At 43.0% G+C, this 18,736-nt stretch overlaps 2 protein-coding genes across 2 annotated transcripts in view; one reads left to right on the top strand and one right to left on the bottom strand.

Annotated features, from left to right (window-relative positions):
- The window catches only part of LOC309620516 (A-kinase anchor protein 17B-like), a gene marked incomplete at its 5' end in the record, with an annotated part of 100,367 nt that extends 97,322 nt beyond the window's left edge, over positions 1–3,045 (top strand). Inside the window, 2 exon segments of the mRNA XM_082377090.1 lie at positions 1,085–2,444; positions 2,447–3,045. Coding sequence (XP_082233216.1) covers positions 1,085–2,444; positions 2,447–2,715 — 1,629 coding nt within the window. The 3' untranslated portion in view covers positions 2,716–3,045.
- A 4,321-nt stretch (positions 3,046–7,366) lies between these two features.
- Positions 7,367–15,370, bottom strand: PGRMC1 (progesterone receptor membrane component 1). The gene is made up of 3 exons (XM_082377574.1): positions 14,946–15,370; positions 11,395–11,550; positions 7,367–8,658 (listed from the first exon to the last, which is right to left on the bottom strand). Exons 1-3 carry the CDS (start codon positions 15,268–15,270, stop codon positions 8,555–8,557), a joined length of 585 nt encoding a protein of 194 aa, XP_082233700.1. The 5' UTR covers positions 15,271–15,370; the 3' UTR covers positions 7,367–8,554.
- Between the last annotated feature and the right edge of the window lie 3,366 nt (positions 15,371–18,736).

Below are 18,736 nucleotides of genomic sequence, written 5' to 3'. Positions count from 1 at the left end.
TTGTTTATCTTTTACAAAGGCAGCTGACCCTTTTAGACACACATTTCACCCATCAGTCTTTTCTTGTTCTAGGATTGTAGCCCCAGGGAGGGCTATAGAGCATTTCTTATTCCTCTTCATGTCCCCAGCCCTTAGCACAATACCTGGAACAGTAAGTAGACTCATCCATTTGTGAACAAAGGAAAAAGGGTCATGTGCTTTTTAAAAAAATTTTTAAAAATTGAAGTATAGCTGATTTACAATGTTGTGGTAATCTCTGCTGTGCAGCAAAGGGACTCAGTTATATACATACAGACATTCTTTTTTTAAAATATTCTTTTCCATTATGGTTTATCACATGATATTGAATCTAGTTCCCTGTGCTATACAGTGGGACCTTGTTGTTTATCCATCCTATATATAATATTTCATATCTGCTAAGCCCACATTCCCAGTCCTTCCCTCCTCCACCCCCCGCCCCCTTGGGAACCACAAGTCTGTTCTCTACGTCTGTGAGTCTCTTTCTGTTTTGTAGATGGTTTGTTTGAGCTGTATTTTAGATTCCACATATGAGTGATATATGGTGTTTGTCTTTCTCTTTCTGACTGACTTCACTTGGTAAGAAAATCTCTAGTTGCATCTATGTTGCTGCAAATGGCATTATTTTGTTCTTTTTTGTGGCTGAGTGGTATTCCATTGTATATATATACCACATCTTCTTTATCCATTCATCTGTCGATGGACATTTAGGTTGTTTCCATGATTTGGCTTTGTAAATAGCGCTGCTATGAACATAGGGGTGCATGTATCTTTTTGAATTATAGTTTTGTCCGGGTATATGAAGGGTCATGTGCTTTTGAAGGTATGTGAACCGGGGTGCCTTCTAACATAAGGACGGGCACAGACCTAGTAAAAGCAGCTCCTGTTAGACCGAGACATTTAATTTAGTACCTCCTGTTTCTTCAGTGTGATATTGTTCATAATTTCAATCTATCCTAGGTGTAGTTAGAAACCTCTTCAGAACAATGCTAGAAAGCCCAATTTTCTTTGAAAATTTTAGTCTGTTTAGTTTTTCATGTGAGATTTTTAACCTTTTTCTTTGAAGGGGTCTGTACAATTTAACCCACGGGAGGTAGATGTTGCAGGCTCCAAAGCTAATCGTGCTCCGGCGACCACACTGGGAGCTCTGAAGAAAGAAGAGTTAAACACTCAGTATCTTCAAAATCAGGAGGAAATGCCAAGATATCAGGTTTCCAAGTCAGATAAGAAGAGGGAAAAAAAAAAGAAGAAAAGAGCTAGTGCTCACTTATGTAAATCTTCCCACCACCTTGGGGGAAAAAAATTAAGATATTCAGCTAGAAAAGAGAGAAGTGGAAAATTATTAACCAGTGAATACAATCACAGTTTGCTCCCTGATTGGAATTCTTTGCAAATTGCAATGATTCAAGGTCAATCTCTTGAGAAAGAAGACTACCATGGTTCTAATAAATCCTATTCTTCCAGATTAGTTGAGAGAGACCATGGCAGGAAACAGAAGATCTATGAAACAGATGAATTTATTTACTATCTTTTAAACTACTATCAAAGTCCAAAATATGCCCGTATCTGCCTAGAACCAAGTCACATAACAAGCACATGTCAGTGGAAGAGGGTCGTCCATGCGAAAGGAAGTGGATTTCAAATCAATTTGAGAAAACGTAAGTGTCATTTAACCAGTTTGAGCCAAATGCAAAACCTAGATAGGAGAGAACAGGTGCAAGAAGACGATTCCTGTACAAAGATTTGTACTCAGGATCCTGAGCATAAACCAGAAAAGAGAGGAAAAGTGGATTATGCCAAAGAATGTAGAATGTTTAAGGGGTTTAAACATCATTGCAAGGACACAGTATGTGAAGCTGGTGATCGGCCATCCCCAACTTTTAGAAAGAGCCATCTGTTGGAACAGACTCATGCTTACCAGGTCCAAGATTCCATATCCACAAGTCAAAGCCAAGTTTCCTCACCCAACAGGTCAGCAGACTTTAATTTGGAGCTGACAGATTTCTTAGAGGAAATTAGCAGTGATTCTGAATGTTTCAGTGAAATCCTTAGCATAAACAAAGAGGAGAAAGAGAAATCTGTGGCCACACATGATAGCTCCCCAGAAAAGGGATCTCTTGACGCTGATGAAATCATCACTTGCGATCCAGAAATTAGGTCAAGTCAGCAAACCTTGTATTCAGAGTGGAAACATGAGGAGGAAAAATACTCTAAATACGAGCTTAGGAAACCAGGCAAGAGGTCCAATTATGAACTGAGGTGTTCATGGCTTGAGGGTGAAAACAATTCTATTAGAGATGAGAAGAGCAACAGCAAAAAGAGGGAAATATTGGCTCCCAAATACGTATTTGATAAAAGCTACCACCACAAATCCAGTGCCAGTGATCAATTAGACACTGTCACAAGAAAGAGGAGGCGGTTTAGTGAAGTACATTTGACCAGAAAGTGAACTATAGGCCCTTTCATGTGCCGAGAACATCGTCAAAAAGTGCTAATGCTTCCTATTTGGGGGATTTTCCCAAAAGAAGAGAGGCTCCATGGAAGTCAGAACATAACCAGGATGCAAGGAGGTTTAGAAGATATGAGAATTCTGAAGATTTCATGCTGAATTCTGATAATTACTATATCAGACGTAGCAGTCAGGAGCACATTGACGACGGAAGCTATTTAGGAAACAACTACACTAGTTCTTTATAGTTTCAAATGTTTTGAAGGTCTCTTAGACCAGAAAACTCTTACTCACAATAAAACTGTGCAAGAAGAAAATTTCAGACCAAATGTAGCTATGTGGTTAGCAACTACAGAGCAAGAGAGCAACACTTAGGAGCAGGAGCGAGGTCAAATGCAAAACCTTGTTTCTCTTGCCAAAGTATAAAGCATAGATCTAAATGTGTGTGTGTGTTGCAGGTGTGTTGGCAAACTTTGGAAACACAAAACATCCAGATTCTGAAGGTTGGTAAAACAATGTGCTTGCAAAACTTCCTTATCCAAGGACAGACATTTCTACATTTCGATTGCAACTTTAATTTGGTGCCATCAAAGGAGCAAATTAACGTCAAGAGGAGTTAAGATAGCCCTCTATGGCTCTTCAGCTGTCATAATGTTATCATTTAGCATCATTTATCTTCAAAGGGAATGGCAGTGAATGAATAATGATCTTTTTACTTGTTCTTTAATTTGGTCAGCACACCATGTGCAGCAACAAACTTTCCTGACTTTTATCTAGAAGTACCTATAGATAAAAGAGGAGAGATGCCACCTAGAACATATAATAGACTTCTTCATGACATTAGACAGTTCCATGAGCACCCACTAGAAAGAAATTAATCTTATTAATATGTTCATAGGACTCAAAGAGTTGTCCTTTTAGAAACAAAGCCTTGGAAGAAGAATCTAAAAGGGGCTCAGATTGTCCTTTGAGGTTTACACAGACCATTAGCAGAGTTGTTTTTTTGGAAGAACCCCATGTCATTCCATCCTAGAAAAGCAACAGGACTGAAGTGATACAACGTGGGATTTGCCAAAGGAAATATTGAACGATCCTGGGGCACCAGTAATGGCACTTGGGAAGAGAGGACGTGACAGTATTCCATTTCAGGTTATGTAATCCTTTCACTCAGGGTTGGGTGACATCAGTTTGTAAAAAGCCACTGAATATCCCCAAACTGACTTTTATAAAACAGTAACAAGTGCCTCCTCAATCCTCAGTAATGCCATGGAGTTAGGAAGAGTCATGGGTAAAGCCCATAGTTTTCTAGCGGGGGAAATATTGTATGTGTGCCGGATTTGTAAACTCTTAACATAAGCAATTTATCTTTTTACCTACTGGTTTTGGACTCCTTGAATATGTTTTTAAATTGAGATATTTTATAGATTCGTAAAGACATACATCTTAATTCAGTGCATGTTCTATTGAAAGCTCGGCTGATTCATTCTGCCTTATATTGGATTTAGGACCTCAGGGGGCAGTAGATGAATTTTTTTCTTCCAACGAAGCTATAGCTGACATGGCAATTGAAGATCTCAATGAGATTAGATTGCCTGCAGTGGGGAAAAGGTGATTTTAATCCACTGAAGTAGTGGAAGGCAACATTTTCATATGACATGATTCATTTCAAACAGTCCTAACTTGATAGTCCATAGAAAAGTACCAGCTGGTAAAGCCAAGGTAGGATGCCAGTCATTGTGGTTGCCCAGAATGACGAGGCACGATGTGTGCTCATAACCACCCTCTTGAGCAACCTGATATCTGAAATGGCTATAAAATCTTCTAACTGATCTAAAGTGAGAGCCACAAGTTGTTTCGTTGATCTCCTCTAATAGCATTTAATAGAGGTATGCCAGTACAAGCAAACGTTCAGACATGAATGTAACATAGCAGATTGATTATATTCATTATCACTGAATGATTTGTTGGCTCCCTTATATTCAATTCCACTTGCAAGCCAGTGACTCTGCCATCAAAACCAGGCTTGGCTTGTCCAATCTGAAACATCGCTCCTAGGGCGAGTGCCTTTTCTCCTCTGAGGACTAGCAGTGATTATTAACGTTCAGAGTACTGTTGTCCGGAGTAGCCTTTTAAACTACTAACAGCTTGTATTTTGTCACACAATTTTTGGTAACCAGGTATTATTCTCCTCCAATGAGACCCCACCTCCTTATTTTTTCATGTTTCGTGCCCTTGAAACAAAGAGCATTATGGGTTTGTAATGGAAAGCAGCTATGCTTGTTTTGAAAAAGAAAAAAAAAACAACTCAATCTCTTCTGTCATTGGATAATTTTTCTTTGCAGAGATTTTAGGCGTGAAAACAATTTGCTGCTCAGTAACCAGACATAAAAAAATAAATTGCAGAATAGAACTGGTGCTAAGTCACTTCTATATAATATTTTGGTCTTGTTTTGTTTGCTAAATACCATCCTGGGACCTAGAAGAAAGTAAAAATACTGGTTTTATGTTTACTTTCCGTACAACCTTGGATTTTTATGTCTCGTGGTAATGCATTCTAGATTTGAGTAAACCTCTCGTTTTTGGTGTGTGTAGGCCTTAAACAAGGAAGAGAACAATTATCCTGAACTTTTCAGATGAATGGCTCAGTAAGGGATGGAACAGAGCCGAAAATGTTGTAATCACTTTCTGTTAATCAACTTTGTTATTCTTTGTTGTGCTGTTGTTTAAGTGGTGCAGAAGTATTTTCTCATATCTTTTTCCTATGTCCAGTTAAGTGAGGGCCTGAACTTTAAGCTGTGTCTTTTAAAATAGGTGTTTTTATGTTTTTCCTTGTACGTGCTGCTAATAGTACTTTAAGAAAGCTAAAAATCTGTCAGTGTGTTTTTGTTCAATTTGTTTGAATTTCTCAGGTAGAAAGCCATGTAACCTGGTAATTTGCAAAATAAGAACCAAATAAATGTATTTTCATTTGTTGCAAGACTGTTCAAAATGTTAACTTTTAAATAAATGCTGATAATTCCACTTTGGGGGGTTGGGATTTCTACCCGTAGTATGCTGCTTTGCACTAACGTTGCTGATCCCTTTTGTCATTTGCATTGGTAGAGAAATAATACATATTTGACTTTCAGATATATTAAAAATAAAGTTGTCATAGAGTCTTTGTTCATTGACCGCATGTACTGGCTAGAATGTTGCACACCTGCAGTAACATTCCCCATGAAAACATACGTCTGGTTTCAATATTCAAGTTTCGAGGCAGCTTCTCCAGTTTATGGTAATTGCCTGTCAGAGCTCACGAAACCACAGTTGTATTTTCATTTTGGATAAATTAAAATCACGGTATTTGGACTTAAAGACTATTCTCCCTTCAGCAAAGGTTTTATCAGTTCTTTAAAGGTAGCAAAACGGACTCCACTGAATTTCATCTCATCCCTTCAGGCCTTGGTAGAAGTGCTGAAGTTACTCAACATCCAGAAACGAGTCAGAGACACGAGGGGCTTCAGTGATCAGTCTTTGACCCTGCAAGCTTTCGCTGTATTTTCACATGAAACGTACAGCAAACCGCCTCTAAGCATCCCTAACAAAGGCGGACTGTACCTTAGAGAACAACTGGGCACTTCAGAGCTGAAAGGGTTCTTGTTGGGTTCAAAGAGCTCTTTCTGAGACAGCAAGGGCTGTTCTTGCTTGTTCTGGATTGAGGATTTGCATGAAGTTTGGCCCTCTGAGGTAAGGTGAACAGGGCATTGTGTAGAGAAGCCGCAGAGATACCACAAACGCATAGTGAATGCTGCTTCTGACCCATAGATGCTGGGACTGAGAACCACGTATCTGGGCAGGGGCCAGAAGCAAGCAGGTGGGGAGCAAACAGCTGACCCTTCCCCCGCTGTAACCACCACTCCCTCATCTTCTTAAATGGCGCCTTTTACATAGTATGGCTTACGACTATGCGAACTGGATTTGAGAAGTTTTTAGATCAAAGTCCTGCCTGATAGTAATATCACTTTACCTGTAATCAATACATGTTGATTTAGTTCTGAACGGAGGGGAATCCAGCTATTTGGGATTGAAGCTTTTAACCAGGCTCTGGATGTTTTCCTCTTGGCATCAGACAACTGTTTAACTTAGTAAAGGGAATAGCCTAATCTTCGTATCTAAATGAGATTTCAGGCTGCAAAGGTGGCCCAATTTCTCTCTCCCTCCCCTTCCCCCATAGCATATGGCCTAACAGGTTGCTTGGCACAAAACAGGCAACTCGAATATTTGTTGAATGAAAACTAGTGGGGGAAAAGGACACATTTAAAAACAACAAAAACAGGCAATATGGTTTGAGAACATAAAAGCTGGAAAGCTTTTGAGCCCTCTGATTCAGGGAGTACCTCTTTTGTAAGAAGAGTCTGCCAATTTTAACACTAAAATGGCAGAACACTAATATTCAGGGTAATAGGTTGTCTGTGTTTATACAACCAACTGTGCGTGCAAATCTGATATTCTTCTTTCGGCACAAAGTGAATCAACTTTGCCACTATAAGGATTCCTGAACACTTTACTAATCCGATGATACATTACAGCAAAAACAAAACCTGCCTTGGCACTCGGCAACAATCTTCACTAGAGTTACTCCTTAGTGACCTTGCTGTACACCTCAAGGTGGAAGTCTGCCTTTGAGTTTATTAAGTTCTGACTTAAAGAGGCAGAAGTTGACAAGTCACAAAAAGTAAATTCAATTCACTATTTTTTTAACAGGACAAGCTGGTATTTGGTTTGTGGTGTGAGGCCTCTGTAAAGTTCTGCCCCTTTACTTGTCTCTTTTGGAATACAAAAAAGTCACTCAAAAGTGAAACTCTTGAAGCTGGCTACTCAGATTAAGGTTTAAAAAAAACAGGGCAACCCACCACACTATACTGGGTAAAACCATTTTATTAACTGACCAAAGCACTTCATTTTGTTTTCTGATTTGAGGTAAAACCATTAAACACAGTTCACAAGAAAATACAATGACTATTCAACTACAAGAAACCTAATTGTTCATATAATACTTTTACAAATTCATACAACTGTACAGTCTACTTAAGCTAAGTTTATTGTTAATCAAAAGACCAATATCAAAGACCGAGACACTTGACTACTACTCTTGCAGTGGCTATAGTTTTGTAACAACAGAAGAATAACTGTTACTTTATGAATACACTTTAAAAACCACTTGGCTAGGGATGTATACGGTTTCCTCATTCTTCAGGGGTGTGAAGGCTCTTAGGAGAGCAATCACCTGTCCCTGTCCTGCATGCCCCTCTCTCACATCCAACCACGTAAAATAACCATGAACGTGGGGCTTGGGAAGATAGTCCTACAATCTTATTCATGTATTTCAGGTTTTTAGGCAAGCCAGCTGATTCTTTCCAAAGCTTGCTTTTGAATGTTCACATCCTGTTTTAATCCTCACTGTAGATTACTATGTTAATGAGGGCATCTGAGGGTCCCAAGGCGGACAAGGACAATGGTGCAGACTGGAAACAAAGAAAGTAGATTTCTTGCAGTTGAGCCCAGCTTTGAGATTTCGTTTTGTTACTGGACACCTCTCTTTAATCAATACCAAAGCCTGTGGAACACTGCAGATTTGCTTTAGAGGTAGATAAAACAGAAATCATGCAGTTAAGTCAATTGAGAAATAAGGGATTTGCTGTCTTCAGAGAACGTCATGACTAAAAGTTGATCCTTTGTTCCTTGATGCTTGAAGGACTTCGCACGTTTAACATTTTTACCTGTTTGGGGCAAATACCCACGTCTTACCTGTCTCTCAGGAAAAACAAATTCAAATGCAGCCTGTACTGACTACAGATAGAAGAAAAACAGTAATAACATTTGTATTACAGCACTGCAGTTCACTTTCTGGATCTGTGACACACGAACATATCATGCATTCTAAGACAGAAGTTAGCTTTATCAGTGTCACTAGTGATGTTAATTAAAAAAATGTACAGCAAGTTCAAAACTTCTCTAAATATTGAAATCACCATGTTTTAAAGACAGACTGGAATGTTACAAATGATTCTGCAAAATACAAAAATAGATATGCTTCCACCGAAGGCTTTAATCATTTTTCCGAGCGCTCTCATCTTTCGGCTCCTCCTCATCTGAGTACACGGTGGGCTCCTCCCCCTCCTTCAGCAGTTTGCCCACGTGATGATACTTGACTGGAAGGAGAGGGGAAGACACAATGGTCACTCTCACGCTTTCGAGAAAAATCATGACATTTCATTTGAAAGCACTTGTGAGAGGCCTACAAACGACACAGTAGCTTGTTGGGCTTCTTGAAGGTGGTTTATACCACAGTCCCAGCCAAGTCCCAGGGAGTTAGAGTTTTGTTCAGCAGACAGAAATATAGAACAGGTAGCGATGCCTGACAACGAGTGTGCAAGGTAATGTCAGAATGAGTTGTGTTTGTGCATAGGAGGTTTAGCAGAGCAAGGGCTTGTTATGACTTAGGTGGAAGGGTTGCACAACACTTTGTGGGAGAAGGATATGCTTTGGAAAATGTGTAGAAGAACTTGGGGAGGGAGGGGTTTCCAGAAAATGCAATACCACACACAAAGGCATGCAGGTGTGACCGAGTGTATCTGGGGGAGCAATAAAGAGACCAAGTTGGCAGGAGTAGACTGGGAGTAGCGCTAGCCAAACAGGGTGGGGAAATCTTAAGACAGATGTGGAAAGCCAGCCTGAGGAGTCCGGACTTATCCCATAGGTGGCAAAGGGCCTTGAAAGTTTACAACAAAGGAATGACAGGGCAAAACAGTGCTGTGGCCACAACAGTATCACTGTGTATAGAGGGCAGGGCAGATTACGGTTAGGAGAGCCCAGGAGCAGGGTGACCAGGAGGCCAGCAGATGGATCCACATGCAGAGGAACAAGAGCCAGGAGGAGGGGGTGTCCGTGGGGATGCGAAGGGAAGGATATGAGACACGTAAAGGAAGCTGGAAACGTGAGTTAATGAAGTGAAAACTGGAGATTCCGTGGACCGAAATGGGGACTCTGGAGAGGGAGCCACTCTGGAGGGGCACGTGACTGGAGACTGACAACAGGGACTGGAGAAGTGAAATCAGTATTGGCAAGAAGCAGGTCCCTGGAAACGTTTGAGAAAGAAGGTTCAATGGAATCGGGGGCGGGGGGTAGAAACCATACTGCGGGGAGCAAGGAGGGATGGAGCAATGGTTAGGGACAACCACGGATTACTAGGTGGTTGTCTGACAGTGAAGGGAAGGAGTGATAATAGTCTAGTGGGTGAAGGGGAGAGCAGGAGACGGAATTCTCCCCCAACACGGGGCAACAGCTATACGTGGTTAAAGGGAAGTGGTAACAGCGAGGCCAGAGAGCACTGGAGATGTTGGAGAAAATAGATTTAAGAGGGCAACCAGAACGTAAGGGACCTGAGAAGGGGCGGAGTCAGCAGACAACCACCATATTGCCTGTATTATTAGGGCCAAGCTAACGTAGGGTTAATCATCTCAAAGTCAGAGGCCAAAAGAACTCCTCTTTCTGAGTATCGGTAGGAATTAGAGGAGTAACCAATCTGTTTAACCAGGCAACCGGAGCTACTTTGGTGTGAAATAATCGTCAGGAACAATTGTAACTTCCCTATTTGAACATTTTATAAAGGTCCCTAGGGTGCTTGGGACTGTGCAAGACAAATAAAAGCCGGGTGGCGCCTCAGAAACCTGCCTTAAGGGGAATCCACGCCAGCTCTGAGTGTAGCTGAAGTGTCACAACAGTATTTGGGGCTAGCCTTAGTTTAAGGGGTTGGGGGAACCACACTTTTTACCCCACTGATGAAGGCAAGCCCTAGAAAATAGAGCTTTGTAAGTTATGAATTACGACTCATTGGTTTCATATAGAAGAATCTATTGTTACAAAGGCATCCTGAAGATGCAAAAACTGAGGGACTCTTAGATAGCTGAATTATGTTTTCAGAGTAAAAAGACTTGCCTCTGGACTTGAAAGCTATTAGTCTGCTTGGGATCCAAATTCTAAAGGTAGAGCCATACCTGGCTAATTATTAATCCAGAACTCTCTGAAGTCAGCATTGTTTTCAAAGAAAATGGTTGGATTTAGCCAAAAAAGCCAATAATATTGAACAGATTATAGAGAATGGCAAATAGAAAATGACATTTACACTGAAAAATCCCCCTCAAGGAAATGGTCACTGTCTTTATATACTGTTTCAAAGCTGGGAAAGATTATTATTCAAATTCTTAGCAGTGAAATATTGCTAAAGTGATCATCAAACACTTGGGTTGGACAAAAGCCAGTTCCCCAATTCTCAAAATATGAACTTAACCCCCGTCCTTACTCCCCCCCAGAGACCTCAGCCCATACCATAAGCCAGGAAACAAGTGTCTCCTTTTTGTTTTCTTCTTAAAAACGCAGACACCATTGTTGCTGGGCAGATTATAAGCATCATTTGTAGATGAGGCCTATAGTTAGGCTCAATTAGATTCAAAGAGAAGCTGCTTTGTAGAATACAAGTCTCTCATTCTTTAATAGAAATGTGGGCTGCTTTTAAACAGCAAGTCCTACAAGTGAGGGCTCATGAAAATCCCTCTTTCTGTAGCCAAGATGGCCACTCTCCTTTCCCCTGCACACCAAGCACCAAATCCTATTGTGAAATCTAGGCAAACCTCTCAAAAATTTAAAAAACAGAAACCCAGGTTTTCACAGAGAACTAGCTAGAAATTGGTATGCAATCACGGCAAGTGACTCAGCACTGCTGCAATTACTTCAAGCCATGAACTTGATCCGTCCAAGATTCAGGAGCCTATCAAAACGCTTCCCAGTTGCAGCCTGCTTAGTAATAACTATTGTACTGCCGTGAATCCCATTACTGGTAGAAATTTGATCCAGGCACAATTAAAAAAAAAAAAAAAACAACCGCTTACAAGTGAACTGAGAGTCCCAGTCATTCAGGGTCTCCTGCTGGGCAGGAGTGAGGTCAGAAAGGTCATCGTACTCATCCTTCAGTGCTTCCTTATCCAGGCAAAACGTGGCAAGGCCCCTGGATGCATCTCTTCCGGCAAAGACCCCGTATGGCCCCTCTTTAAAAACAAAACCAAACCAAACCAAAGTCGATTATTTATTAGGCAGTCAATTTCTCTGTGGTTCACACACAGAAAATGGCTTCCTTACCCATTAACATGGAGAGTCAATTTCTCTGTGGTTCACACACAGAAAATGGCTTCCTTACCCATTAACATGGAGAGCCTGCTTTTTGAGTATCAAATTCCATTTGGAAACCGTAAGTGATGTTGATCCTTTGATCATTACCTAGTGGATACTGAAAGACCTGTTGTCATTAAACTTTTAAACAACTAAAACTAAATCAAAATGCTATACATTAGCATTCATTTCTTGTGATTTTCAAACAGCTAATAAAAAAGCCATAAATGATTATCTCCTGGGGGGGAAGGTGTTAGTAGGGAATGATCCAAGATAATAGTGAGTTCGTGGGTCAGAATTCGACTTCTGGACTTTGAACCTGGAGCCTGGCTCTGTTCTAGGCACTTGGGCTGCATCAGTGAAAGTTATGGATTCTGAAGATAAGAAACACTAAAGTGTAAATGAAAACATCTTCTTATAAACATACTCTGATACGATTTAATGAGTCAAAAGCGTCTTACAGACATCTTTGGTTGCAAGACTAGACTGTGTTAAACACTAACATGTGGTATCTGCAGGAGAAATCATTTTATGAATATCAGTGGTTCAGAAATCTATCCACAGGTTACATAATCTTCAGTGTCAACAAAGAAGAGATGGCACGGGGCTCAGGTCTGTCACCCTGTTTTGGGTGGGCTTGAAGACTGTGAAAATTCTGTAAGATATCTGAATGCTATTATACATAATATTATGCTATTATATATGATACTAAATTTTTGTCTAAGAGAGCAGTGAATCATTCTGTAGGTACTTACAGTGGATTTTTAGGCGTATTTAAATATTGCACAAGTAAATGAAGAGAAGCCAGTGTACTTTAAACAATGTGTTGTTTCCCCAAAGGTGGACTGAGTAGCAAGTCTGACATGAAAAAGTTTGTAGGTAACCACCATGCCAAGTATGAGAACAGATCAAGTTTCATTACGATCTGGCCACCTGAAACCTCAATCCACCAGGATTCTTTTATTTTTACAAATTGGACGAAATTTATGATCAACTTTTAAATGCACATACGAGTCCAAAGAAAAATGGTTATTTTTAATCATCATTACATACTACCGTTTCCACTAGAGAAGGTAAATAGGCCAAGTGTACGGGTTTGGACCTCACCATTTCAGAAATTATGGTCACAGAATACTTAAACAATCTGAGGGGAGCACTGAAAGTCTTTGGAGTTATATATATTATTCACCAGAATGTACAGTCACTAGAATGTAAGCTCCAGGAGCAGATTTGTGCCTGTTTTGTTCACTGCTATATTCCCAGCACCCACAAAAGTGCCATGCATACAATAATATCATTAAAAATAATGAATAATTTTTAGGAATCCTTTATAACATCAAGTATAATTTCCAAATGATGTTGTCACATATTCATGGCCTCACTGGACAATAGTGCAGGTAGAGACTGAGAGTTCTCACAATGGGCCATCCTTATCATTTTAAAGAGGGACAACTAAGGCCCAGAGAGAACAATGCTTTGCTCCAGGTCACACAGCTGGTCAGTGATCCAACCAGGCGGAGAACCCAGGTTGCCTGACTCCCAGTTTCGGGCTCCGTACACAGGCCTACATTCCTCTCAATGACTTTGCAAACTACAATCATGTGATGATGCTCCAGGCACACGTTTCAATTGCTTTATGGTGTAGCTCAGTAAGAACAGATATTGACATGATTATGCTTATTGATAATGCCTTTAGGTGTGCCACTGTAAGTGACAAATAATGTAGGTGCGGTTTTCAAATTATCTTGACCGTTACATGCCTACAGAAAGTAGGTCTTCTAAAATCCTCCACGAGGAAAAACTGCTAAGTGGGAGAGTTCCTTAAGAACCTTAGCACATCTGATTTTGATGAGCTGGACTGGGAGAGTAAAACAAACCAGGAGCCGGGATGAAGGCAGGTCACTGCCTGCTATCCTCTTCCTCGTCTCCAGAGCAGTGGCCATACTCCCTGAGCCCCCTTATTTTTAGAAGCATCCATATTGGAGGAGCTACAATCTCTTCTTCCTCCTCTGATCCAAACATTCTATATAGCAGAACTTTCCAAACCTGGATTCTTCTCGAATTTGCCTGGGGGTGGGTGTGTTAAAATGCAGATTCCTCGATCTTCCCCCCCTCCCGCGGTTATGGATATTAGGCCAGGAATCTGTATTGTACCTCAAACGCATCAGGTGATTCTGATCCGCAACCAAGCTTGGAAAAGCCTCATCTCCAAGGCCCCGTCAAGCCTGTCCCCCTCCAACAGCTCAGCAGTCACCCACCCCTCATTTCCCCTCTGGTTGGCTTTTCCTGAAATCCCCACACCCAGCGGCCATCATAGCCCTACCCCTCTTGTTTCTCCGGATCCTCCCACTTCTCCCTCCCTCCATTTTAATTTTTTTTTTTTTTTTGGCTTCTAGTCCTTTCTCTCCTGCTACGGAGTATAATACTGTGTTACCTTCTCGTCTTGCCACATTCCTGTCGTCCGCTACATTCAGCCTTCCTCATCCAGCTCCCTTCCCCCATGGAGCCTCCCTTGTTCACCTCCCAGCTTTCCCCGTCTGCCACACACAGCACGCGCGCACACACATACCAAACACATGCCACACACATACCTGACACATGCCACATTCCTAGCGCACGCGCGCTCACGCACACACACACGACTGACAAGCCGCATACACTGAATACGCACACACACATAACTCACCGCCACGCACAATGCTCCTACCTGCTGCTAATCCCATCTCCGATTCCCTTCTCCCAGAACCTCACATTCCACCATGGCTACTCCTGGCGTCATCGGCCTTCGCGTCCCCTCCAAGGCTGGACCTCCCTACCTCCTCCCGCCCTCCCCCCCATCAGGTTTCCCTCGAGACACCCTCATTTCCTTTCTCCAGCCAGACACCATCCCCTCCTTCCAGGAACCCTCAAACCCGATACCTTCGAAACCCCCCAACACTGCGCTCTGCTGTGCCACCACCCCCAGCCCCCGCCTTCCAGCCTCGCGATCTCACCCACCCGCCCCCGGCTTAAGCGCTTCAGCCGTCTTCCTCCAGCCCACGCCGGGGCTGGCGGCGCGGACCGGGAATTCTGCGTTCCCCACTGGCCCGCAGCCCTTCTAGGACGCCTCTTGCCCCCTGCCCGCCCGGGGAGCCGCCCTGCCCCGCCCTCCCCGGCTTGCCGCCATTCCGCCCCCACCTCCCCGGGGCGCCCCGCTCCCCCTCGCCTCTCCGGGACCCAGCCCCGTGCCGGGGCTCCTTCTTTTGTCTTTGGGGCCCCCGGCCGGCCGCCGTACCAGGCCCGTAGAACTTGCGGCCTTTGGTCACGTCGAACACCTTGCCGTTGATGGCCATGAGTATACGCGGGTCCTGGACGCCGTCGAAGCGCCGCAGCTCGGCAGGGGTGAAGTCGCGCCGCTTAAGGCGGGGCAGCGGGGGCGGCTCGTCGTCGTCGCTGTCGCTGGCCGTCGGCTGGTCCCCGCGCACGATCTTGTAAAGCAGGAAGATGCAGAGGCCGAGCAGCAGCAGGTTGAGCGGCGACGTGAAAATCTCGTGCAGCAGCCCGCCGCCCTCTAGCTCGCTCGGGTCGGCGCCGGTCGCCGCCACATCCTCGGCAGCCATGATCGCTAGAGCAAAGGTTGGGCCGGGATAGGGAGGGCTCCGGAACTGGCTTTCTCCTCCCTCTCCGCGAGCTAGTGGCGCGCGGGGCCCGGCGGACAAGGACTAGCCAGCGGAGGAGGCGGAGCCAGGCGGTGGCAGGGCCGGATGGGCGGAGCCTCTCAGCCCCGCCTCCCCGCGGCCTCCGAAGCTCCCGGCGCTGCTCAGTCGGGGCCCGCCTAGCTCAGGACCCCCACCTTGCCTCGGGATGGTGGCTCCCCTCCCCCAGCCGGATCCTGCCTACCCCGCCGCCGAGATTGCGGAACACACCCGTCAGCAATACCTGCGAGGCCTGGCCCCAGCCTCACGCCATCCCCACGCCATCCTCTAGCTAACCGCGACGCAGCACGCTGCCCTCCTCCGCACCCCCAGTTGCTCGTCGCACAGCGACCCGCTCGGCCTTGCCAGGTTCTGTGTGAGGCCCCGTCCGCCACCTGATGCGAGCCAGACACTCCGACTCCATTTCCCCTGCTTTAAGCTTCTCCCCGCCTTCCAATCCGAAGACTCATCTTTCCCCGGCCAACCCTCGGGACCACGAGGCTCTCTTAGGAGATGGGAAACTCACTCCTTGAGCTCCTTTCCCACCCTAGAGACCCAGACTACCCATTTTCACCTTGGGAATCCCCATTCGCTGCCCTTGACGACCTTTCTCCAATCCTCCCCCGACCAGATGCTGTGGGGCAGACACCCCCGGGATAGCTAAAGTCAGTGCACAGGCCTCATCTGACAGCTCTCCCAATATCTGGGGAAACAGATCGGATCGTCCGATTTGCTTTGGGTTCGTTTTTGGAACACTAAATCCTTTTGCAGTCACTGATTGGCTCAATCTCATTGCAATCACTGATTCGCTCTTGCATCAGCAAGCAACATTCTGTTGCGTTTTTTTGTTTGTTTGTTTGTTTTTGTTTGTCTTTCTCAGAATAGTGACCAAAGTTTCTTTGTTTGGCAGCGTTCTTCTATTTGAAGTCGGTCGAGCTATCCTTGGCAGTCAAAATAGCCCTGTGCTGGAGCCCAGAGGAAGGTGGGAATTTGGAAGGATCCTAGGTTTGGTCCCTTCGTTTCCTCGGTATTTCATCCGGCCTTTGATGTGCTAACCAGCTGCACAGGAGCGGCCTTACGGAGGAAGCAGAGTCTATACCCTTCAGAGTCCTAATCTGGCCGCCCTCTTTATGGTGGCAGGGGGAGGGGAGCGGAAGCAAGGATAGAGAGAAGGGGGAAAGAATAATTAAAACCAAGCCATGTACACATCTGCAGCCCAGAGCAGTACTTTTCCATCAAGAGTTCTTGCACAAAATTTACTCCCCCTCCCAACAGGCAGGAGACTGGAGAGAATTGGCTTCTTACCTCAGAATTTGAAAAATTTCTGGCACAAACTGCTTCCATCCCTGCCCCCACCCCATCTTCTTAAATCGTTTAAAAAGTGCATATGAACTGAACAATCTTTAAATCGGGCCCACACACTTTTATTCACAGATCTAAATTTAGGATTAGCTGAAATGGCCTTTCCAGATCTTTCGTCAAACCTCTTCAATTTAATCAAGGGGAAACAGGCTGAAACTGGGGGCACTCGGCTGTAGTTAGAACCTAATTATCTTTAAAAAAAAACTGTGTACGGCCAAGACATTTAAAAAACCAAAAAACTTGTGAAAAATATTTACATTTGCAGCAAATATGACAAAGTGTTAATATCTTTTAAGAGCTCATTTCGACTGACAAGAAAAACCTAAGAGTCTAGTCAATGAATGGGCAAAAATCGAAATAGGGAGTTCTCGGAAGAAGGGATACCAATGGTGAATAAGCATATGAAAAATGTTCAGTCTCAATAGCAATGAAAAATGGAGATGACACTGTCACCTACCACTTTCCTATAGAAAGGATAAAAGACACACACACACAAAAAGGTTGGGGTGATATACAATGCTGGCCAGAGAGCTGTATGCTAGACTCTTGTACACTGTTGGGGGGAGTAGAAATTGGTATAACCTTTTGTTATCCATAAAAATATTTTCAATCCACTGATCCCACTTCTGGAAATCTACTCTTTGGTTCAGTAATTCCACCACTAGGAATCTACCCCAAGGAAACATTTAGAAATGCAAATGAAGATTTCATTACTAAGATGCTCATCAAAGAATCATTTGTAATATGGAAATACTGAAAACAACCTAAATGTTCAACTTTGAGAAATAGCTGACTAATCCACTTGGATTGTGACAAAACCATAAAATGGTGTATGATGCAGCCATCCAAATATTATCATGACACAGGAAAATGCTTGTGTTTTAATCTTGAGAGAGAAAAACAGGATACAAAACTATACACAGCATGAACTCAACTATGTAAAAAAAAAAATGCATAAAAGGAAGCCCGAAAGGAAACATGCTCAAATGTTAACTGTTGTGATTGTTAGCTTCTTCTTTATATTAGTCTACATTTTCCAGAATGAGCACATGTCCCTTGTAGCCTCAGGGGGGGAAATGGTTTATTATTTCTTCTCTGAAAAAATGTAGAATGTATTATAATACATGTTCACTACAACAAACCTAAACAGTATGTAAGTGTATAAAGTAAAAAATGAAACTCGTTTCTCCCCCTCCCAGCTCCCCAGACAATCTTTAAATCCGGCCCACACATTAGCAGTTTGGTCTATATGCCTGCAGACATATGAGACACACACACACAGATTTTGTTTTACAAAACTATGGAAATTTTTAAAATAATAAATGATTCTTCAGGGGTTTTATTCCTGACAAACAGAGATACAAAGTAAAAAATAAGAACAAGCCATTAGCTCCCACCCAGATAAACCATGTTGGACAGTTTTAAAAGTCATATTTGTTTAAGGTTATAAAATTCAAACTATGGAAAGATACAAAAGGTAAATTAAATCCCCTCTTCTCACCCCTGGTTCTCTCTCCTCAAAGGTAACCGCTATTAAAAGTGGGGAAAATGTCAGACAGAGAAAGACAAATACTGTGTGATATCACTGATATGTGGAATCTGAAACAAAACAAAACTAAGCTAAACTTAAAAAAACAGATTGTGGAATGATGGTTACCAGGGGCTGGGGGTGGGGCAATAGGAGAGATGTTTAAGGACACATATTTGCAACTAGTAGATAAATAAGTCCTGGAGATCTAATATGCAGTACAGTGATCGTAGACAACAAAATCATATTATAAACGTTAAACGTGCTAAGAGACTAGATCTTAATTGTTCCCACCACTAGAAGAAATGATAATTATGTGAGGTGACAGAGGTTTTAGCTAACACGACAGTGGCAATCTATAACAATATGAATGTAACAAATCAATATGTCATACACCTTAAACTTACACAATGTTATATGTCACTTATATCTCAATAAAAAGCGGGGGGAAATGTTTTTATGGAGGGCTAGGGGGTTTAAAAATTTTCACTTATCACGGTC

The sequence above is a fragment of the Balaenoptera borealis genome, assembly GCF_965194805.1.
Source record: "Balaenoptera borealis genome assembly, chromosome: X".
NCBI lineage: Eukaryota > Metazoa > Chordata > Mammalia > Artiodactyla > Balaenopteridae > Balaenoptera > Balaenoptera borealis.
The sequence above is the reverse complement of the archived record's forward strand: the minus strand, read 5'-3'. Positions and strand labels throughout refer to the sequence as shown.

Bases quoted from the DNA above. Each gene is read 5' to 3' on its own strand.
- PGRMC1 (XM_082377574.1), bottom strand. From the start codon at position 15,270: ATGGCTGCCGAGGATGTGGCGGCGACCGGCGCCGACCCGAGCGAGCTA. The intron at 11,551-14,945 runs GTACGGCGGCCG...TTGTTTTTAAAG, and splicing joins CCGCAAGTTCTACGGGCCTG to AGGGGCCATACGGGGTCTTT. The intron at 8,659-11,394 runs GTAAGCGGTTGT...CTCTCCTTCCAG, and splicing joins CTGGGACTCTCAGTTCACTT to TCAAGTATCATCACGTGGGC.